At 41.1% G+C, this 23561-nt stretch overlaps 1 protein-coding gene and 1 pseudogene across 2 annotated transcripts in view; both read right to left on the reverse strand.

Annotated features, from left to right (window-relative positions):
* Nucleotides 1-797: 797 nt before the first annotated feature.
* Nucleotides 798-1845, reverse strand: LOC147642068 (putative histone H2A variant 3 pseudogene; annotated as a pseudogene).
* An 18102-nt stretch (nt 1846-19947) lies between these two features.
* LOC147642069 (putative sphingolipid transporter spinster homolog 2) overlaps nt 19948-23561 on the reverse strand; it is a 39814-nt gene continuing 36200 nt past the window's right edge. The window contains exons 6-15 of one of the 2 annotated variants that reach the window (XM_086802562.1): nt 23440-23514; nt 23240-23342; nt 22583-22651; nt 22059-22205; nt 21847-21923; nt 21648-21761; nt 21393-21512; nt 21152-21280; nt 20901-20979; nt 19948-20519 (exon numbers count right to left, since the gene is read on the reverse strand). In XM_086802562.1, the coding sequence (XP_086658688.1) occupies nt 20425-20519; nt 20901-20979; nt 21152-21280; nt 21393-21512; nt 21648-21761; nt 21847-21923; nt 22059-22205; nt 22583-22651; nt 23240-23342; nt 23440-23514 (1008 nt within the window). In that variant the 3' untranslated portion in view covers nt 19948-20424. Of the gene's footprint in view, nt 20520-20900; nt 20980-21151; nt 21281-21392; nt 21513-21647; nt 21762-21846; nt 21924-22058; nt 22233-22582; nt 22652-23239; nt 23343-23439; nt 23515-23561 lie in introns of both variants that reach the window. The other variant, XM_086802552.1, reaches the window with a different exon arrangement.

Genomic DNA, 23561 nt, shown 5'->3' on the forward strand with positions numbered 1-23561 from the left:
CAGCACTTTCAGTGAACAAGAGCATTATTCCTTATACTTGATCATGTAAAACTACAAAGCATGCTTGGGATGTGCTTGCTACGCTTTACCAGGTGTATAACGAGGCACGAGTGGGCTACTTTCACAACAAGCAGTTAGAGTCTAAGCATATGAATAAGGGGGGAGATTTAATGGATGAGTTTCTTATAAGGATTAAAGATCTTAGGGAGTACCTGGCATGTATTGATGAGGTCTATCCAAACAGTTCTTTGGTATCTAATGTTCTCACAACTCTACCAGATTCATACCAGGGCTTTGTATCTACACCGGTTCAAAATGAAGGGTAACCCCACTGCCCTTACTTTTGATGAGTTGGTTACAGTGCTCTTGCAAGAAGAGCAATATTGACAAAACCAAACTAATATGCATGTGGGAGATTTGTGCCAGTCAAAAGGTAAAGGCAAAGTCTTTTCTCAGGGCAACTATAAGCCAAAGGTAGAATCAGCCCAGTCTTCTAGAAAGGATGTTAACAAAGGGGGTGATAAGCCTGACAAATACTGCGGTGCTAAAGGGTGAGGATCGGTGGAAGAGGAAAATGGTGTGGGTGAGGGAAACAAGGAGGGTGGCAAGTGACAAACAGAGAGCTCAAAGACAAAGGATTTGACTAGATTTTTATCATCCACTGAACAAAACAAACAAAATAGCAAGCACACTTTGAAACGTTTTTGTAAAATACAGTGTCTTGTTACATAGTTCACGTTCCAACAAATTCAGCATCTTCATCAACGATAGTAGTGAGTTTGTAAATGTGCCCTCTTAGCCTCAACCCATCTCCTCCCCTTTCCCAACCATCTACATAACACAGCACTTTCCACAAATCTTATGTTTTCTCTAATCTGATCTAGTCTTTGGTTGATTTATTTATCAGAGACTTATGTATGTGGGGTATGACTCCACCGCCTGCAATCGTGCCTTTAATCAGGGTGTCCAGCTCCTCATCACCTCGGATAGCAAGTTGAAGGTGGCGTGGAGTTCTCCGCTTTACTTTTAAGTCTTTGCTTGCATTTCCAGCCAACTCCAACACCTCTGCTGTTAGGTACTCTAGAATAGCAGCCGTATACACTGCAGCAGTTGCTCCCACCCTCCCATTCGCTTGGACCCGAGATTTGAGAAGACGGTGAAGCCTACCAACAGGAAACTGCAAGAACAAAAAGTAAGCCTACCGACAGGAAACTGCAAGAAAGAAAAGTAAGCCTCTAATAACAACCCAATGTGCATGAATATGCGTGCTACATGTAAAGTGTGGAGGCAGAGAAGACTGGCTATATCCGATGAAATGTTCAAGAGTGGAATGGTAGGGAAGAAAAGCAGTTGTTGATGATGAGCGGAGGAAGGAGACTATTGGCAGATGGAGTGGAACCAAAAACCCTTGTTTTCTTCTTCTTCTTCTTCTTCTTCTTCTTCTTGTTTAAGGTTTGGAAGGGGCCGACTATGAGGAAGTGGAAAATATAGGGATAGCCTCTAGATGATAAGCCATGAGCCTGGATCCATTATAACCAGTGGAAGCAGCAGGCCATCTAGAGTGTGGAGTTGTATGGCATCGTGCAGAAGGATTTGTTGAATGAGGAATGGAACTTCCCAAGCAGGGACAAGATTCTTGGCCCATTTTAGATAGCAAGTTGGTACACAAAGATGAGCTATCTGTCCTGGAAGCAGGCCTTCGCAGATATCGATCATGCCAAGATTCCTGTCTGTTTTGTTCCACCTCCAAAGCCTAGTTGGCCAATGCCCTAGTTTCATCCAAGATGGTCAGACAGAGTAGTGAAGCACTGTGGTGAGGGTCTTCTTGACGATTGTTGCCGACATGGTAGGACCCTTGGTTGAATTCGAAGGGCAGAATGACCTCTGGACCATGGACTAGCTGAAAAGGACTACACCATGTTGTGGCTTTGAAGGCAGTTCGGTAAGCCCACAAATTATCGAGGAGGGCTTCTCACTAGTGACTTGCGTGTTGATGACACATCTTACAGAGTAAGATGTGTCATCAACACATCTTACAGAGTAAGATGTGTCATCAACAAATTACCGAGGAGGGCTTCTGACTAGTGACTTGCGTGTTGATGACACATCTTGCAGAGTAAGCGAAAGAGGACTTTGTTGGTGCTTTTTACCTTTCCATTGGCCTGGGGATAGTAAGCACATGATTTGTGGTGGAAGATCTTATAGCTGCTGAGTAAGGTGGTGATGACTTCATTCACTAAATGGGAGCCTTTGTATCACTGGTGATTTCTAAGGGGCAGCTAAAGCGGATAAGGATGTGCTCGTAGAGGAACCGGGCCACCGTGTTTGCCATGCAATCTTTAGTGGCTTGGGCTTCTTCCCACTTAGTCGCATAATTAGTTTACAGATGAGAATATATCTGCATTGGCTTGGATGCACCACTAGGTCAATGGGCTCCATGAAATCAAGACACCATTTCTCAAATGGTGAAACCGAGCGAGGGATATTTGGAGGGGTTAGTGATTCTGACAGGTGGGTTTGTGTCCACACCATTGGCAAGTATCACAGGATTTGGCAAATTGAATGGAATCTTTGAATATAGTGGGCCACCACATGCCATGCTGAAACAAAAGAGTGCCCGACGTGACCAGGATAGTGACCCACCACCGACCTGAGTGAGTATCTTTGACGAGGTGGGGCACTTCATGCGGACTAATGCACTTGCGTAAAAGACCATCATGACCAGCCTTGTATAGTTGGCCAGCAAAATGAGTTAGAACGGTTGGCTCTTAATCAGAAGCTAACGCTTATCGTGCACTGACTGGAAACTGTCCTATGGAAAGCAAAGCAGGACATTCCCATACCGATCTGGGGCAACATCAACTTTGAAAAGGACACTATAAGGAAGGTCATCATCAATACCTGTTTGCAGTGTCAATGCAGGAAAGGTGGTTTGCCATGACGTGTTGTTTGCCTAGTCTAAGGAGGACCTCAAAGTTAATTTCTTGGAAGAGCAGCACAACCATTGCCAGACACGACCAACCACTTATGGTTTATTGAGGAGATACTTGAGAGCATGGTGGTCTGAAATGATGACGAAGTGGGAGCCCAAGAGATAGTGTCAAAACTTTTGGCAAGCATAGACGATAGCCAAGCCTTCCTACTCAGTTGTGGAGTAAATTTGTTTAGCAAGTGTGAGGCAGCTAGCATAATAGATTGGTTGGTCCATCTTGTATTTCTCACCGGGCTGAGTCAAAACCGCACCCACTACAATGAGGCTAGCATCGGTATGGACATGAAAGATGATTGTCTAGTCACAGCGGCGAATGAGAATGGGGGCTTCGCTGAGGTGCTTTTACAGGTAGGAGAAAGTGGTAGAGGCTGGGTCAGACCATTGGAAGATGGTTGATGGCTTAACTAAGCGAGTTAGTGGAAGGGCCACATCCACATACATGTCAATGAAGCGATGATGATAGCATGTGTGGCCAATAAAAACTTGAGTGCCTTTCGAGCTAATTAGAGGAAGAAGGCAGAGGATTGCAAGGATTTTATCAAGGTCAGGAGCCAATCCATCGGAAGAGATGATGTGGCCTAGGAGGGTTCCCTAGACTACTAAAAATTGACACTTGAAAGGATTCATGTGTAGCTTGAAGGAGCAACACTTTGCAAAAACCAGGGCTAACTGGGAGAGATGTTTGAAAATTGCCTCTATCCTTGAGACAATGTGGGTCCCTGTGAAAGCAGAAAAGTCATCAATGAAAGTATGGAGGAAGCTGAGGAGGTACTCCTGAAAGATGGTGGTGTGACGAGCGGCTGGAAGCTGGAAGGGGGCATTACATAGCCCAAAGGGCATCTGATTGTAGACATAGGTCCCCCATTGTGTGACAAAAGTTGTCTTTGCATGGTCAACTAGGTGGATGGCAACTTGGTTTTATCTATTAAACCCATCCATGAAGTTGTACAAGGCAAGCCCGACATCCTCCAAAACCCGATCCATGAAAGGAAGGGGAAATCCATCTTTGATGGTTGCTTTGTTGAGAGACCTAAAGTCCACACAAACATGGATCTTGTTGGTCTTCTTCTTGGGTGAGATGACCATGGGGGAAAGCCATCAGATTATTGCACTGGGGAGATGATTTTGGCTTCCTCCACTATGATGGGTGGCAAATGGCGGATCCTCAGGAGTGGATGTTGTCCGTCACACCACCCTTGGTGTGACGGACACACCAAGGGTGGTGGGAGGAGGAGGAGGGAAAGCAGATGGAGGGTGGCCAACAAGTAGGTGGTTGGGGTTGGAAATGTGAAGTTAGAGAAAGTGGATGCCCTTTGCCAAGGGCAGTCTTGGGTATAATGACCTTTGGCATCAAGGCAATGTCTAACAAGGCGGTAGAGCACCTTTAGGGAAGGCGGCTTTCGTAATGACCGTATTCCTCGCATTGATAGCAAAGAACAGGGTGATTGCGGGGTTGGGGAGGGCGAGGAGGATGGGTCATAGGGGCTGCTAGTGCAGGAGGATTGGGGATGAGGGGTGGGAGGTAGGTCACTTGAGGGGTAGGTTGGCAAGGCGTATGAGTACTAACATGGAAGGGTTGGGAAATAGCTATGGCAACTGAAGCATATTAGGAAAGGTTGGGGGCTGTCGAGGCGGAATGAGGAGTTTACTGATGGAGGTGATGGAATCCTTTGAGGTAGTAGCAATCTTTGACATCGTGTCCTCCCTTCTCATAGTAGAAGGAGCAGTACCTCCTCTTGGGGTATTCTTGGACGGTGTGTCCAAGGGACTAACATAGAGCGCACCACAAGCCCTTCGTGGCCTCTTGATGATTCTTTAGTTCTTCAATCTCCCTCTTGAGTTGAAGTAAGGTACTTTCCTTGCTCGAGGTTTTCTGGCTCACCTTAAAGCCTCCAACTCTCACTTTAGCTGAGCACTGGGTTGTCTGATTGTGTCACTGTTGTGTCACTGTTAACAGGCAGAGTTGACATCACCTTCAAACATAAGGCACATATTCTCAAGTTGAGAAGCGAGCTCCTAAAATTCCAACAGTGTGGTTGGTGTGGGGCTGACTCTTGGATCTTTTGTTGGGTGGGTTTGGATAAGGCTTATGTCACCCACACTGACACACCATGAAGTTGCCAGCTTAAGCCGAAAGACGGGCCACCAGCACTGTGGTCCAGGTCATTAGTTCCGATGATCTCTCTCCTAGTGGGAGTTGTAGCTTCTCCAGCTCTTGGAGGATGAGATCCTCATAGTTGCTAGGTTGGAAGGTGCAGAGGAAAGTGTCCTTCAGGGTGGTCTAGTCTCAGCAAAGTGGTCAGCTGGAAATTGGCTAAACCATTTATCTGTAGATCCTTTTAGGGTGGATGGAAAGAGTACCAAAAAGGCATCCTCGTGCTCAAGACCTTGGCTCTTGCACATGGAAATAAAGTGTTGAATGTGGTCATCCACATCCTTAGTGGATGCTCCTTTGAATGTGGGAAGCTTAACATTGACCCAACCCAACACTGTGGGAAGGGGTTCTCCACCAGGAGGAATGATTGGAGAAGGAAGGTTATCTTAGCCTCCAACATTATTGCCAAGGTTGGGGTTACAGAGGTTGGTTGCCATAGGAAAAGTTGGAAGAGAATCCCTAGGTGGTATGTAGTTGACCTTCTTCTAACTATGGATGCATATGGAGAGAGGACTCTTAGATGGTCTAATAGAACTTTCACGGGAGCGTGTATTGGGCATACAGAGATGACACAAAAAATGAGGATGAGCTAAGCATACAGAGAGGACAAAGAATACGGTTGAGCTAATGAGAACTCCAAGTTTCGAGGGTCCCACCAGGTGTGCCAAATTTTAGTGTTCTTGTATAGCAGGGTTGGTCCTACACACTAAGTGATGGGCTCTCTCTCTAGATAGTATGTCTCTCATTGCTCACACGAGACGGATACAGAAGATAGACAGAATGAAACATGACTTAAGGAGACAAGACTACAAGAGCAACAAAACACTTGCACTACTCTAGAAACACTGATACAAGTCTGCCACCATTGTGCCACACGCACACTCAGCAGAGGTCATAGTAGAGAGGACGACGTATAGATCAAGGCAAAGATAAGTGACTATTCAAGCTAGCCAAGTGTCTGTAGACATAGACTACAAGGTAAGAGGAAGGGTGTGCAGGATAATGTTGTAGACTTAAACAAGATGAGGGGGCTCAGGATCCCTCGAGGGGCCATATATCCCCGGTTAAGTAGACAGCATCCCCAATATCTCTAGAATATTCCCTCAGTGCGACGATATCATAAGAATCTCCTATCCTTAGTAGATGCCATTGGGTTAACTTGAGTGATAGTGCAGCGAGCGGCCTTGGTCATTGAAGTGTTAGTGAGCGGCGCCTGTAATGCTAATGCTTGCATGCTGCTTCCAGTTGGTTCTGCTAAATTGGCCCATTGTGGGCACCCATGGTGGCTACATTGGGTCTCCCAACAATTGAGCAAGTTTATACACACTCCTGGAAGTAAGCATTGGTAGGTTGCCAAGTAAGTGTATTGAGATACTTATAAAGCCCTTCGTCCCTTGGCTTATTCTATGCTAAGGGGGGTGATGTTCAATTGCATGCTTTCAGAGTGATGGAGCTAGATGTTATGGCATGCAAGTGTCCACCACTAGTCGCTTTTGCTTTCACCTCGGTGATTCATGTATATCATGGGTTAGCAAGAAGCAGCCACCCAACAATGGCCACTCAAAGCTATGAATCTAAGTATAGGGTAGCTTTTACAGATAGCTCGGATGCCTTTTGACAAATCTTGGTGTTGGAAAACAATCCTCCACTTCCATCTTTATTGACAGTATAGCAAGGTGCATTAGCCATTGTGAGGAGCCCAGTGTTTTATGCTTACACAAAGCACATTGAGGTGCATTATCATTATATGTCTAATCATGCAATCATTCACATCAAGCTTCCTTTCATGGATAAAATCTCTTTCTGTCATATAAACTTCAATGGCATGCCATCGTGTTCCTTTCATGAGAAGAATATACCTTAGTAATTTAACTATTCACATGATAATCATGTAATCATCCACATCAAATGATCAACGATCTTTATGTGATTAGCTTGCTAGAGACTCTTATAAACTTCAATGTCATTATGCCATAATCTTTCAAGCTCTTTTCTACCAAAGGAGCCATGTACACATCCATGTTATTTAACTTGAGCTTGCTGAGGGATAAGATGTGAAAGGATAAGGTCTCATTTCTTTATTATTAGGCTAAGGTGGGGCATTGTAGTCTACTAATATAATTAGCCACATGGAACATGATGTGGAGAGAAATTAAAAAGGATTCACTCCATCTATGGCTGGGCCTAGGTGAAAGTAACAATGTTTCTCTTTAAATTTTATCTCCTCTGTGTTTCCATGCTTCACAATTTGCTAGATACTCAATGTCCCATCCTTGGAGCAATAAGTGGTCTTGAACATATATTTTATATGCAAGCACGATAGAAAATATGGCTCAAACCTTGGCTATAATATTTTCTCCTTGCAATTCCTCTCTATAAAAATATGCAAAACATTGTAAACAAGAGTGCAAGTCCTATGTATAACAAGATGCACCACATTGTAGAAAAGGGTGCAAGTCCCCTCTAAAATAAGATGCACCACATTTTAAAAAAGAGAACTTTTAAAGACAACTTTTGAGTGTTTACCCTAATAGAGAAAGTAATCATTTTGATATGCATGATAAAATAATGTCTCCTCAAACCTTGGTAAGAATTTTTCCTTTTTGCAAGTCATATTTATAAAAAGATGCAACATATTGTAAAAAAGAGTTCAAGTCCTCTCCATAACAAGATGTAGCATGTTGCAAACAAGGCAAGAGACAACTTCTAGAGATAACTTTTGAGTGTCTACCCCAATAGAGAAAGCAATCATTTATTTGGATATGAATGAATACAGGTGTACTCTACATACCTAAAAAGAGAATCCATGCTAGTATGAATACAAGTATATTCCATACCTAAAAACAGAATTCATGCTAGTATTTTTCCATCCATAGGTTACTTGCAAATGAGGTTATCAAGGTGCCACACACCTCAACACAAAGATTGAATAATACGTTTGTGAAGGTCACCATTACTAAGAGCTCTTTTTATGGATCAGTTTTATGCAAAAGTAAAGTTTATCTTTCTAGTTTTATTTGATGTTAAGCTTCTATTTAAATTGAATAATTTTATCTCTATAGTATCACTTATACTTAGAAACTATGAATTACTTAAAAAAGAAATCTAAAATCACCAACAAATTAAGAAAATAGAATGGTAAGTAAAATATTATATATATTTTCTCATGCTAACACAACTTTAAGAATGAGAAATTGTTATGTTCATGGTAAATCATCCATGAGATTGACATGCTTATGCTAGAACTAGGAAGCTCATAATGTCTTTTTCCCTCAAGCCACTCTCCTACATCTTGCCACAAGGCAAGATTGCAAAATTTTCCTAAATATAAGGTCATTGATGTTGATAAAATTGTTTGCAACAACAAATCGACATCCTTTGGTTTTTTTCTCTCTTTCCTAGGAAAAGGAGATAGCATCAAAAATTGCGTGAAAGGTCCACATTTTCTTTGTCTTCTGATTTCCCATTGCCACCTCCTAGAAGAGTTGCCAATGACCCTGCAAGAGAGTCAAGGTCATTTCCTCCCTTTACAAACCAATGTGGTGATGTGGCATCAATGAATGATGGGACTTTTAGCCTCAGAGGATGTCTTGTAGTCAAATGTTTCCAAATGGTGCAGGCATTTAAATCTATTAGAGACGGTCAAAAAGTCAGAATATAGAGAATTAGGCTGGTTGAGAAAGTTCTCAACATGGCAACATTTCTTGTAATCTATTCTCTTCCTTTCCTCCTCAAAAATGCCAACAAATCCTTCCTCAGAGTCTGGTACAATGTGTTTCCCTAAGTACATTGAGAGAGTTCTCAACCATGGCATCCTTTCTTGTAGAGTTATCTATTATCTTCCTTTCCTCCTCAAAAATGCCAACATATCCATCCTTAGAGTCTAGGATAATGAGGACTTCACTTTTTTTATTTGAGTATAATGGAAAGAGGTGTGTTGTGGAGCACATGTTTTGGAGTTTTCACTTGCTTGTATTCACTCTCTGTAGCCATATTTGGTAGTGATGTGTGTGAACACACTAGGACAAACTGGGACACTTTTTCCCTCTTTAGGAGGTTTTTCCCCCCGTGCTAGTATACACCCATCTTGGAGTATACTTATCTTCCTTGTACAGCACACATTCATTATCTATCTATCATCTCATTGTGTGCTCTCTTGAGCTTCTCTACTCTGTGTGTGTGTGTGTGTGCGCGCGCGCATTCTTGCAACCCTATTTTCCAACATTTGGTATCAGAGCATACGCTCCTCGCCCCCTATGTTGTTGCCTACCCCTCATCCCCAGTCACCTGTCTTCTTGAATTGGATCAATGAGCCCTTTTGGGAAAAGAATGTGCCTCCAAAGGGAAGAGGTGCACATGGCAGGAAGGGGAAGCCAATGAGCCTGCTCCAGCAAAAGGCCAAGAAATTGAAACATGGTGCAGGTGTGCTAAAGGAGATCAGGAAGCAACAGAAAGCTATAGGCTTTGCAATCTCCCCAAGGCACCTTTTCAGAGACTAGTGAAAGACATATGTGATAGTTGGCACCTTGTTTTCAGGAACAAGACTGCCATTCTTTCCTTCTTACAGGAAATGGCAGAGGATTACTTGGAGAAATATTTTGAAGATGTAATGTTGGTAGCAGCCCATGCTCACAGGGTAACTCTGATGGCCAAAGACTTCAACACTTTGTCCAGAGTAGTGAGATGGAGATATGACAAGCTGGTCCATCCTGTGGAATGGCAGGACATCAAGATGAGAGACATATTATTAATTCCACCTACAAGAAAGTCGAAGGTAGATGAGGTTAAGGTTGTTGAAGTAACCCACTCAAAGAACACCAGAGAGAAAGCTGCTTTATGAGGAGTCACTGAAGCAGCAATAAAAGAATCCAAATCTGTTATAGATGTGGAGAATGTACAGAGGGGGGAGCTGCAGATACAGAGAAGGTTGCAAGAGCTGGGCCCTAACATAGTTGTCCATATTAAGGATGAAACTTCAGTGAATGATTTTGACTTGACAAAACCATGCTTGGTAGCAGTGGCTCATAAGAATGAGTATTGCTCAGATACTATCATTCTTGCAATGCTCTAGTAAGTGTCTATTATTTTACATTTGTTTGCAAAACAATCCTTCTTGTACCTCCTTTAGACCCTACCCTAATTATTTTTTGGTCCAATGCAGCATGATGAGAAGCTGGCTTAACCACTCTGTACAGCATACAGTTCATATTATTGATCCTACCATTTCCTCCAAGTTAAGAGATGCAAAGGAAACTCCCATGGGTATTTCCAATTGGTTCAGACACTGCAATTTTGATGTTATCGATGTTTTGCTACTTCCATACCATAACAGGTATGTGAGTGACTGCTTCTTTTGGGATTTTTATTTAAGATTGAGAACTCTTGTAGCCTTTGATTTCTTAATGCTTTTTTCCTTACGCAATGACCACTGGAGTTTTGCTTCTATTGACATCCAGCAGAAGCAATGCTTTATATTCAACTCTCTTAAAAACACACACAGAGAGCTAAAATTGTAAGTGGTGTGTGTGCTTTTTTTAACTTCAAACTTCATTATTTTGATTTAATGCACACTAACTGAATTATATGTATTGCAGTTGTATTAGAAGGCTTCTAGATGCATTGGATCACTGTCCTCCTAATGTCAATCTTTTGGATTCAGTAGAGGGAACAATAGTGTATTGCAGTTGTATTAGAAGGCTTCTAGATGCATTGGATCACTGTCCTCCTAATGTCAATCTTTTGGATTCAGTAGAGGGAACGAAAGTGATCCAATAAATTTAGAGGCAAAAAGTCATTCCCTCTACTGATGTCTATTTCATGCTATGCCTTTGTTTTGTTCAGATGTTAACAGTTTCTAACATATCTTTCCAACTGTACAGACACCACAACAAGATGATTCAAGTAGCTGCGGGCTAGAGAGTGCTGATCAGTGCCGAATATATACTTTCAAGCTATTTTGAGATAGGATAGCCAGACCTTGTAAGAAAAAATAATTTTCATTTAGCTTCAAAATAATTGATATTAGTACAAAGTGTTCTAAATCATCATATGCCATTGCAGATGAGAGAAGATAGCTTCAGCTCGAACTATGTATATAGTTTCAAAGCTGATACAATTTGGAAGTTTTTGAAGTATGCCTCCCCCAAACCTATTGTACTAGCTACTGTCAAGTTGGGTGAGAGCTCTAAAGTCCGGGAAGGTGTCATACACCTTGATGACACAGATGATGCTGATGTGGTGCCACAAGAACAAGGACCTAGTGCTGATGAGGAGAAGCCACAGGAACAAGGACCTGCTGTTTTGCTGATGTTGTTGAGGAGAAGATGGAGCAGCAGCAAACAGATGCTCCAAGGGCAGTAGAGGAGACAATGGAGTAGCACCAAGAGACTGTACAGGATAGGATGGAACAGCAGAAAACAGATTCTCCAAAAAAAGATGATACAGAGAGCTTGGACCATGTAGAGCAGCCTCTAGATCAGGCTGTAGGTAACTACATGTACAATTAAACACTTATGTACAAAATTTTACTTTATTGAATACAATACCTTTTGTTTATGGAGTCTGTGTTATCTCAAATTTCAAATTTTCAATGTCTTTGCATTTTATTGAACTCTCTCTTCTTTTGAGCACCTGCAAAAAAGCAATATGAATCAATAGGGTAAAGTAAACTAATAGCAGTTCTTAATGAGACTAGGATAAGTCAGATGGTGTACCTTCTTATTGTTGTAGATAAATAAAAAGTCCTTTGAAATAGAACCTTCTGTCTCAAACAGAATGTCATTGCGCAATTGAGCTAGGGAGCAACATTGTCTTAATGAGATATTGACTAGCACATCACCATTCTCAACAACATCAATATCAAGAAGTTTATTTTCTGCACCAAAAGAATCTTCATCTTGATCCATTGGGACTAGTTTTGTGCCTAGCATTTGACTGCGCTTATAATAAAAAGAAAAAATAAAATTTTCTGATGCAACCATGTACTTCAGTTGCATAGAAGGTTGGACAACCTCACAAAACACTGAACTACATGTCTTCTTATCCCAACCTTTATCCAAAAATTGTGGCATGCATGCCAGACTTGTTGCTTTAACTGTGAACATTGTTTTTGAAACCTTCACTGGAAAGGTATTAAACAAGTCTACAAAAACTGTGAGAGGCATGCATAAAGAAATTTTTATTATCCTTGTGGCAATATTGGGCCTCAGAGCTTTCTGTACTTCTTTGAAAAGCTTGGCCCTATATGCCTCTGTAACACTAAATGTGGGAGAGGCCAATCCACTGAATTCCATGCCGGAAGGTCTTGTTTTCTTAACACACCATGTGTGTTAGCATTGTCCAGCCAACTGATAAAAATGATCAGTAAAAAATATACCCGATTGAGCTCCGATTGAGCTAGCTCTGTTGCACATCGACCTTGGTATTGTTGTTCTCCTATCAATCCATGCAAAACATCTATAAATCCCAGAATACAATCGATGTTTTGCCATGTCTCATACGATGAAGGGTATAAATCTGAAATAAAATAACACAAGAATGTCAATAAGCAAAGAAAGAAAGATTCATCTTAAAAATCCATGCACCTCATAAAGAACAAAACCACAATAGAAAAATATACAATTAGGCTTGTGTTGCGGAAGATCATTTGGATAGTCTCACAAGACAAGTTCTTTATGCATGTACACATGCTGAATCAAAACTTCTTTCACCGATATCTTCCCTCTGGTGATTTTAAAATCTCGTACTCTTCCCTTCCATGACGCCAAGAAAATGTTTTTTGTCTGGGGTCTCTTTCTTTTGCTAGGTTGCATGAGCACCCATGCTCCTTTCGAAACACTAAACCTTTTCCAAGTTCCTTCCATTTTGACTATACTTGAATTCTCTACCGAAGAAATAGAAGAAGCAGGTCGACGGGGTAAGGATGTGTGGTATAATTCTGCCTTCATAGCATTATCAACCCCACAGAGCGTCTTCCACAAGAACGGCCATAGTTTTTATTCACCATGGAGACCTTGTGAATCTATAACAACAGCAAAGTAATGTAAACAAGATAACAAAGTGAAGTTTCAAGGAAGAGAAAGTGGACAGACAGACAGTTGACAAGAAACATCTTACTCTAAGCCAAACAGGATCAAGGGAGCAGTTTTGGAAAAGAAGAGGCTGCTGCACAATGAGGCAATTGCACAATGAGGCAATGGTGTAGAATGGTAGACCTTTTGAAGGAAAGGCAGCACAACATTTCAAAGTTCAAAGGAAGGTGGAAGCGAGAAGGCCCTTGTCAGAGAAAATGTCATACTAGATTCTATCTTCATGTCCAAAGATCTTGTGAGAATAAAAAACCAATCTCCACATTAATGTAGCACACTTGTACCTACATAGTATTGTTTCTTTTATCTATTTTCTCTTATTTTTGTGAATTTCCAACGTTACGTTGGCCCTCTGTTGATTGGTTGAGAGCTTATTTTTCCAAACCGTAAAAGGCCCCAAAATGAGCTCCCGTTTTTCCTAATGGTTTGTTCACCAGATACAACAAGGCTTGATCGACATAGAAAAAACATTTGTTAGCAAAAAGGCAATGCCGATATTTCTTTATAGCAGAAACCATTACTAACCCTTCATGCTCAGTGGTGGTGGTGTAATTTATTTCAGCCTCATCCAATTGTCAACTTACAAAACTAATGGGATAGTCCAACTTATGTTCTCTTGACTGTGCTAGGACACATCCAATTGCAAAATTAGATACATCAATGTGCACATGAAAGATTACATCCCGGTTAGGTGCTCACAATATTGGAGTACTTACCAAGGCTTGCTCTAGTGAATTATAAGCTTGTTGACACTCCTCAGTCCATACAAATACAATCAATAGTTTGTATAAAGGACGAGCTATTTCTGCATAGAAAAGAATAAATTGACGATGGTAGTAGTCGACATGAACTCTTTCAACCTGAGTATCCATCCGAAAAGCTACAACCTATTTAAGCACATGTTCTAAATATGGCAAGGGGTAGTGATCCTTGCACATGGCAATATTCACTTTCTTGAGATCGACACACACTCTAAGTTTTCCATTCTTCTTGGGCACAACCACAATGGGTGAGACCCATTCTGAGTATTCAATATCATAGATGAATCCACACTCATTGAATTTATCAATCTCTTCCTTAACAATGCTTGCATATTCGAGATTCATTAGATAGGGTCACTGTTGGACTAGTTTAGAATCGAGTACCATGGGGGGATGGTGTGTTGTACCACCTCTGCGAGAACTACCTTCATGTCCACACAAAGTAATCCCTATTCTCCTTGAGGAGAGCAACGAGATCAACCTCCTCTTCCTTGGTTAGGTATTTAGCAATGTAAAGTGGCTTAGAATCTTTACCAAATTCTGCCAAGTCTACCTCCTTCACTTCAATAGGTCCATCATAGACTCCGCTCGCCTCACTCGTAGGTCCTCTTTTTGCATTTTCAAACACTAACTTATGATCCCCTATGGTATATGATTTGTAATGCTCTGATATCGGGCGTGAGTCAAGTTCTTGTTCTTTCTCTTCCTCCGCTACTTTGATAGACTTAGGCTTAGCCTCTTGTTCCTTTTGTGCTAATGCATGATTTTGGTTCCTTTGGGCCAAACGACTAAGCTTGGGTTGGCTAGAGACTTCCACTTGTGCTATATCAGTTGTTGAGGGTGGTGTACAATACATGAATTTTTGTAACTCTTCTCCCCAATTGTTTGTAAACTTTTGATGAGAACGTATACAACACCAATGTATTATAGCCATTGGGTCATGGTTTTTCTTTCTTGCAACCTCCTATGCATGTTTATCTTATAACAGTTTCGTTTGTTTTGTTTCTTTAATGTTCTTTTGATTCAGTGAGAACCTTCTTCATCCGATTCTATTTCTATTTCACTTATCTCAATTTTTCTTGGTTTGGTTCCACGCCGTACCTGTGTTTGCTTTGAATTGATTTCCATCTCATTTTTAGACTCCTCACCAGAAATGTAAGAGTTAGAAGTATACAAATCAGGGTCTTCTTCCCATGTGGATTCAAGCTCACTATAGTCTCATCACTCTCAAAGTATTTTCCCAGTTTGTTCAATGGTATTTTAACCGTAGACTTAATGTTTTCCTCATACATTTGAGACTCTGGTGTAGTCTCATAGGAAGGATGCCGTTTATGCATGTATACAAAGGGTGGTAGCCCAACATTAAGTTCCCCATTAAGAAGAGCTTTCAATACAACAAAGAGTGTAGGGTCTTCACATAGACGTGCAGTGATTGTGGTCTCAATTTTGAAGCCATGAAATCCATCAACTTGGGGATGTTCAAGAGTACACCTCTCTACCATATGAGGGTGCTAGTGAGATTGGAATTTCCACCTCTTAAATGGGTTCAAGGTTCTCATACTCAAACATTCTCCTAACCAGTTCAAAATCCATGCTTGGGACAAGTGAGTTCTTATTCCAGAGTGGAGCGAGAAATTTGTTAACTTTTTAGCCAATGGTTTTCTAGAAGGAAAGTAATTGAGGAAATATTTAGCAAGAAAGTTGCTAAAGAGAATGAGCCTTACCAACTTATTGCCGGAACTCTTTATAGAAGAGGTAAGGAAAACATTCGTAGATGCTTCCCACGGGAGGATGAATACCTGATGATCATGAAACAAGCACACCAAGGGGTAGTAGGTGGACATTTTGCAATAGAAATCACAGAGACCGCGACGTACTTGTCTGTTTTGGGCCTTCATTGATAGTTTCCATGGGGATAGATGTTTGGCTCACCTGCCTATCATCATCCAAATGCCATTCTATATAGAGGATGCACTAAGAAAACTACCAAGTATGCCACAAGCAGCATACGAGCTAGGAATATCCCATGAGGATGAGGTACCTAGTGTTGATGAATCTGAGATTGCATTCGCATTGCATCTTTCCGACTATGAACTTTTATACGATAAGATTTGCTCTTTATTTTTTTTTTTTTTACGTGTGGTCATCAAAGTGTGTAGTGAAGTTTACAAGTTTGCTAGGATATTTCCATCAAAGTGTGTAGTGAAGTTTACAAGTTTGCTAGGATATTTCCATCAATGTAACCTTCCACATCTCCACATTCAACCATCTTACAAGCAACAAACAAGTGTATTCATTCAAAACTTTCTCTTCAACTGTAGATCTTTTGTAGTTTTTTACTTTCATTGTTCACTTGGAGAATGTTTGCATTGCACCTGGATTGACCCAATTTTCTCTCAGTTGTATTTTTAACTTTGGCCACCCAAGAGTGTAAATCCTAGAAGCCACACATAAAAGGCAAAATGTAACTCTCACCACTCATTCTCTTATGCATAATCTAAGTGAGTGTTCTTTTCCTCTCCTTCCTTGCTTATCTCTCATGTGTATTAAGATCTTGTGTGCTCCATTGTGTGAGTGAGTGAGTGAGTGAGAGAGAGTGAGGGACAAGCTTTTATTGGAGTGCGGTGACGCAGAAGGGTAAAGTGAAGCTTTCAGGTGCAGCTTCATGGCAACGACGCTACCTATGAGAACATAGGCGACCTGCGTTCACGAGGTGAGTAACACACCCCAACTGTGCATTTGTGTGCTAGGCCATGATTTTTTGGTTTCTCGATTGAGCTATTATGCTCCTGAGTAGTGCGGAAGGGCAAAGCCCTATGACATGTGGTTGCACCTTGCACCCTTCCCATGGTGCTAGGGCTTCCTACAAATCCATGATGAACTTGGACTCATTATGAGCTAACAACTTTGAAACCACTAGCTTAAAGTTGACTCATGCGTATTGACTTACTTTTGCTTTATCATGCATATTTGCTTACGTCTTAGTTTGAACCCATAGTTTTCAACATCAAATCCGTTATTTACTACCAGTCAAACATGTGCCTAATGAAAATGATCAATTTTAATGGATTCAAACCCAAACCCATCTTATTAAAACCATTCTCTCAAAGTTGTTTGAGTTTGAACCCATCGGATTCAAACTTTCAATCTATTGTATGACTAAGAAAACTTCACACTGTATGACTCACCTACTAGATGTTCAATAGCTCAAGTGTGTACATCCAAGAAATGTATAGGTCGAAGCCATTAGGTTTAACTTTTGAACTCATGCTCCGTTAAAACCATCATATGCCCAAATACACAGTTTGGACATGCTATGAGGAAACCCTTCCTCACACCATGAGAGCACTTTGAGCCCGTTGTGAAAAAATTTCTGAAGTCTTTTCTATAAACCTATTTTGGGCCTTGTTTGCACCTAGAACTTCATTTTTCATCATCATCTAGTGATGCAATCTAGCCACCCCAATGAGTCCTGCACTTCTAAATATTTTAATAACATTTTTATGAATATTTGTTACAAGTTTAAGTTGAGCTTTTTTGTTAGGAGGAGGTAGCAGGGCGCGGCCACATCATATGCTATGAAGTCCCTAGTCTCAGGGAGTGTGGGTTAGCAAGTGCTCTAGGATTATTGAGTGAGTGAGTGATGAGATTTGTCACTTATTGGATGTTAGATGTGGGGAGCCGCTTACGACGACGTATGCGGGAGTAAGCCTTTTATACTTTGTAAGCCTTTTCTCACTAGGCTAAGAGTAAGTGACTTGAGGCGTCCATGATTAAATATAAGACTTTTAGCAGGACTCCAAAAATCCAAAGAGACCCCATGGAAACTAGCTTGGCGTTCTTCACCAAAATATTCAAAGGTTCATTTAGTCCCCGAATGAACCTGGCCCCATCAGCTGTTCTTCATTCAACGATGGCGAGTATTTGAGGAGGAGAGCGAACACTTGGTGATATACTTCAATAGTTCTTCTCCCCTGGGTTAGCTCTAAGAATTCGTTCATCTTTGTTTCCAAAAATCCGGGAGGACAAAATCAACTTGATTACGTTTTATATATGTGTTGGTTAAAATGCTTGTTGCTCTTGAGTTATATATACATCATGTTGTCAAGTGGGCAAACTTTGAGAATGTATGAAGATGAATGGTAATGTAAGGGAATCAACCCTATAAAAAATATGCTCTAAAATTTGTATCTTTGGATTTGGAATCGACTATGTGCATATCTACCTTTTGATACAAGGACATTAGAACTTATGCAACATAAGTAGGGTTGGTGGATTGGATAGAAACCAAACTTCACATTCAACTTGGATTATGCATACACATCATATAGTTCTACAACCTCTCTTGATCTCATCCCACTCCTTTGTTGATGTCCATAGGTTTTGCACAGTCCCTTTACCAACTAAAGGCAAGGGCATATGCTTATTTCCTACCACAAAAGGGCATATGCATGTAAATACAACACATAGATAGTTAAGGCTACCCTTGCAAATTCCTACATGGATGCTGAATGCATCATATCTTAAAGATAAATGCAAAGGCGAGGTACAATTAGTATCAATAGACTGTCACAAAGAATCCATGTGTACCCATCAAGAAGAGGGATGAACTCTTGTAATAGTTGCACATGTTATGCCATTTGGCATTAACCACCACCCTGTGACTTTCTAGAGAGGTTAATGTGCACTAACTACAAGGACTATCTTTATAAGTTCCTTGAGGTATTCATGGATGACCTCTCCTTTTCAACTTTAAGTGGAGAGAGCATCTAGTTTGTCTCAAAAAAGTCTTTGAGATGTGTAGACTACACCACATCTCATTAAACTTGCTCACATGCCTTGCCTAAATGTCATTTTGTGGTTAAGCATGGAGTGGTCTTGGGACACATTATATCCAAGAATAGCATTTCCAATAATGACATCAAACTCTAACTAATCCTACAAGTGAATTTGGTCATATGTGCCTTGGGTCACTTACTCCCGGGCGGCCTAGTGAGAAAAGGCTTACAAAGCATAAAAGTCAATTTCTCATGTTTGTAAAGGGACAATTATCCATAAATTCAATCGAGCTAGTGTTATCTCTACTTCTACTCTTGATAAAAGACCTTTGTTGGGCTACTTGAAGAGAGCGTAAAATCCTCTCTAAAGAGCCAAAGATTGTCTATAATATGGCTTGTCAATTGTTATAACCACTTTTGGTTAAAATCCATTGACAACGTCTATTCACTCCATCAAGTTGATTTTGAGCTAATGCATGCCTTCAATGAGCTTCAATGTACACAAAATGATAGGGGCTAGAGCCTCCTCGCTTTTCAAGCGCTAGATGTCTAGTCTTGAATTCATCTTTCGTGAGCTTTAATGTGCCACCAAGTGATGCCTACCTGTAAAACTTTTGCATGAACAATATCAACTATGTGAGTAGAAGAACTAGCAATTCCCTTGCTTGACTCTTCTCCCAATTCTAGATGTTCATCATCAAGTGCCTAACCTTCGTAAGGAAATTGACCTTGATCTTCCAAATGCACTACCAAAAACTTTTATGGTGAATTTCATGTTTACTAAATTGAGACTATCCGCACAAAATAGATACTTATAAAGCATCCTTTTCCTTGGATGTTGCGCATACTAAATGAACACATCACAAATCAGGACCAGATTCTTAGTTATTTTTTCTAGGAAGGGCTCTCTAAGTTTTCCCATAATAAGAATTCATTTTAAGTGCTTCGTGGACTTATTTCTCCATGAAGTAACTTTGGCAGTAAACTTGACCATCACCATTACTGTTTTTCTCAAAGACCGTGTTATTTCAGCTTATTTCTCATTTCATTTGATTAAAATGGGTGCTATAACCTGTAGTTCCAAGTGCAGTACCTTCAGAATGTGGGTTAACCTCTATTTCAAAGCCTTTGATATGTAAGAAAATTGACAATCCTTTCTTATGTTGACCACCCGTTGGACTTTCGTAAACTTATCAATTAGTTTAACCAGTTCGGAACCATAAAAACTCGTATATTCTTGTAGCACTTATATACAATTATCAGCACCAGTGTCTATCCCCAACAAAGGTTCAAGGTGAGAAAATAATCTCATATACAATGCACTACACCATGAGACACAGTACAACATTTCGTACTTACATTGTCTGAGCATACAGGCTGCTGAACTTGTCTCCAGTTCCCCACATCAAACCTGTATATGCAGCCAGGGTAATTGGCATATTTAAATTATATATACAGCCAGGGTAATTGGCATGGTCAGGCATAACTGCTGTACAAAGTGACTTTTCAATCTGTCCAGTCTGCACAAATTATAAAGCATGTGGTAGCCTTGCTGCATAAGCTACAGTTGATGCTCATTCAATCAGGCATGAAGAAGAAATGAGAAAAATGTTTGCACCCCCCATGGCTCCAACCATGTATCCACAACCTCTTAACTATCCACAAGTAAAGGAACCTTTTCTTGGTTTGCTTCAATGTCAGCACATTCATATGACACTGCTTGACATGGTGTGGATAAGAAGACCCCTGCGTAATGCAAACACCCTTTTAGATGTGACCTCTAGAATTCTCATAATTACAATTGCACAAAATAAAGACGCAAAACCACGTAAACCAGAATCATAGGAAGCTTTGTGTCAGAGAGAGAGAGAGAGAGGGAGAGGTGTTACAGAGACACGTGTATGTGGCATGCACATACACACGTGTTACAGAGAAACGTGTATGTGGCATGCACATACACAGCGCGTGCGTGCGTGCATGTGTGTGTGTGTGTGTGTGTGTGTGTGTGAGAGAGAGAGAGAGAGGTTACAGAGAGACGTGAATGTGGCATGCACATACACAACAGTGCGTGCGTGCGTGCGTGCGTGTGTGTGTGTGTGAGAGAGAGAGAAGGTAAAAGATCTTTACCTAAGGACCAGATAAATGCTGCCAGGAAAAAGATGGTTGTTAATATCAGTGTGGTAAGACGCCAATCATTCAAATAGTCCTGCATACATGGATTGTCCAGTATGGTTATTAGTATCAGTGTGGTAAGACGCCAATCATTAAAATAGTCCTGTGTACATGGATTGTCTAGTAGTGAGGATCAAGCAACTTCAAGAGCTTAAAGAGCGTAAGACAACTTTAACTACTACAGAAACAAAGAACTCTGCAAAAACCTGTAACGCTCCCACTAGAGGTGACGATGGCACATCTCCAAACACATGGATACAAATAGTGGACACTGCCGTAGCAAGCGGCCGCAATTTTTCTGAAGCACTCCCCAAGATCAAGGTGTTGACAGGCCCCTAAAAGCCACACACTTAGTATCAGCATTCCACGAGAACTTCCAGATTGATGATGATCGTTCATGAAGTTCAGAAGCCATAGAAGCCATTGGGGTCTTGGCAAGACACTAACCTGTGTGGCAAAGAGGAACAGTTCTCCCAATGCAAACAAAGGAATAAAGCAAGATAGTGTCCCTGATATAAAGGAAACAAAGCAGGCTGCACCTCCGATAAATGTGGAGATGGTAAGAAGCTGCAAGCAATCAAGCACAGAGCATCAAATCAAGCGTCATTCCCATCATGCAAATACAAAAGAATCTTATGAGTAGTGCACAGCCCTAATCCTCCTCAGCCTTCACCAAATTAAGGAAACATTAGTCTTACAAACCTTAAAACCATTGGAAATAGTTGCCCCAATTTTGTCCAGAATGACCCCTCCAGCAACAGTCCCAACAATGCCGCAGACTACAGTCATGCATCCAAAAACAAGATCTGCATTCATCTGCTTTCAACAAAACAGCATCATTAAAAGGGGGTCATGCATCTGTAAGAATACATGCAGACCTTGTTTAAAAAAGCAAACTTACCAGGTTGAAGATAGCATAACCCGCCCTGGGACCCCAGTAAGAATAAGCACCAAGCACAGCATTGTAAGCTACAGAGCCTGCTCAAAAATTACTCCATCTCAACACATAAAACACTCAACAACCCCATACAGAAATCCAGTAGCTTTCCTAATCTAAGATTAAGAAGGTAAGAACCCTTACAAATTTTATCCTCTTAGAAGAGACCTGCATACCTGCCACATTGATTGTGTAAACCCTACTCCGAAACAGTGTCTTGATATCTTCGCAGAATGCACTGAAGTGCATGCTGAAGCTATTGGCAACATAGAAGACAGGTTTGGAATCTGCTGTGCTTCCCCCTTCATCCTGCTCTGTTCGATCTGAGAGATGTACCATTTTCTTATCATCTAAGTTAAGCAAACCAACATGTCAGGGTGTAAGACAATAATTAAAGAATTACTTCCTTCGGACCACAGTCACATGGAAACTGATGACGTCTGTGGAATGGAAACGGATTGACCTCAATAGCAGGTCTTTAACATTATACAGTATTATAGATTGGGAATAAGTTTGAAATGAGGAAAACATTGACAACGAGGATAGTTTGGAGGAAATTTGGGTAAAATCAAGATTTGCTGTGCAAAACTAGTAAGGATATCTTGAGAGGAGAATAGGAAACAGGAAAAATGTGTTTCCACATGGCCATTTCCTGTTATTATGCTCTACAATCATCCATATTTATGCCTTTAAGAAGTACCTTCAATACTCGAAGAAGAATTTTTTTCCAGACCCAAAGCATCCCCAAGCTCCTCTCTTGTAGATAGCTCTGGAAAAAGAAAAATCCTCTTTGTCTTCAGTACATGAACATATTAAAAGGCTATTTAGTGACGTTCAAGATGCGCTGTCAGTTTTTATGGTATCATTATAGGTTAGGTCATTATTCCACATTTACTTCCAATTAGATTTTTGGGTACCATTCAGCAGACAACGACTCAGAACAAAGGCATTTAACATGTGGACACAGCCAGGGCTCAGCCCGGGCAGCGGACCAAGACATGAGTAGGTGGTTTTGACACGTGGGCAGGCTGTGTGGGCAGTTCAGCAGCATCCAGGGAAGGGCACCAAGTGTGGCCACAAATATGCCTCTACTGCTAATTGTAAGCAGGTCGACCAACAGTCTGGCCAGCAAAAGGGGGCCTTGGGCCCTACAAATAAGACCCCCAGCTCCCTTTCTCCTCATTCTTGTTCTTTGAGCTCCAGCCCACACTTCTCCAGGCCCTCTTCACCTTGGTGAGTAGCATGGAAGTGCAGCAAATATAAGTACCTAAGAGAATCTACAAGAGAATCCACACACAAAATCCCAAAAAAAAAAAAACCAAATTTACAATGATCACTATTGATGGTTAAAACCTACCTTTAAGCTGAACGTACCCAGAAGCAAAACCAATCAATGCACAAGGTAGCATTAACACAGCTTCCCCCCAGAAAGCCACCCGCCAGGTAAAGAAACTTCCAACCTGCACACACCAACTTGACAGCTCAATTCAACCCTTAAAGTGGTATCAATACCCACACAAGAATGGCACTTACACAGTATCGTGTGAGTTCTCTTACCACCCCTCCGTATACATAACCCAAAGCCATCCCAACTGGTATACACATGTAGAAATATGATAGCCAACTTGCTTTCTACAGCATGAAACAATCATATCAGTTTCTTTGCATGTCAACACATT

This window comes from Cibotium barometz, chromosome 1 (genome assembly GCF_041138505.1).
Source record: "Cibotium barometz isolate CiBa-2024 chromosome 1, ASM4113850v1, whole genome shotgun sequence".
Taxonomy (NCBI): Eukaryota; Viridiplantae; Streptophyta; class Polypodiopsida; order Cyatheales; family Cibotiaceae; genus Cibotium; species Cibotium barometz.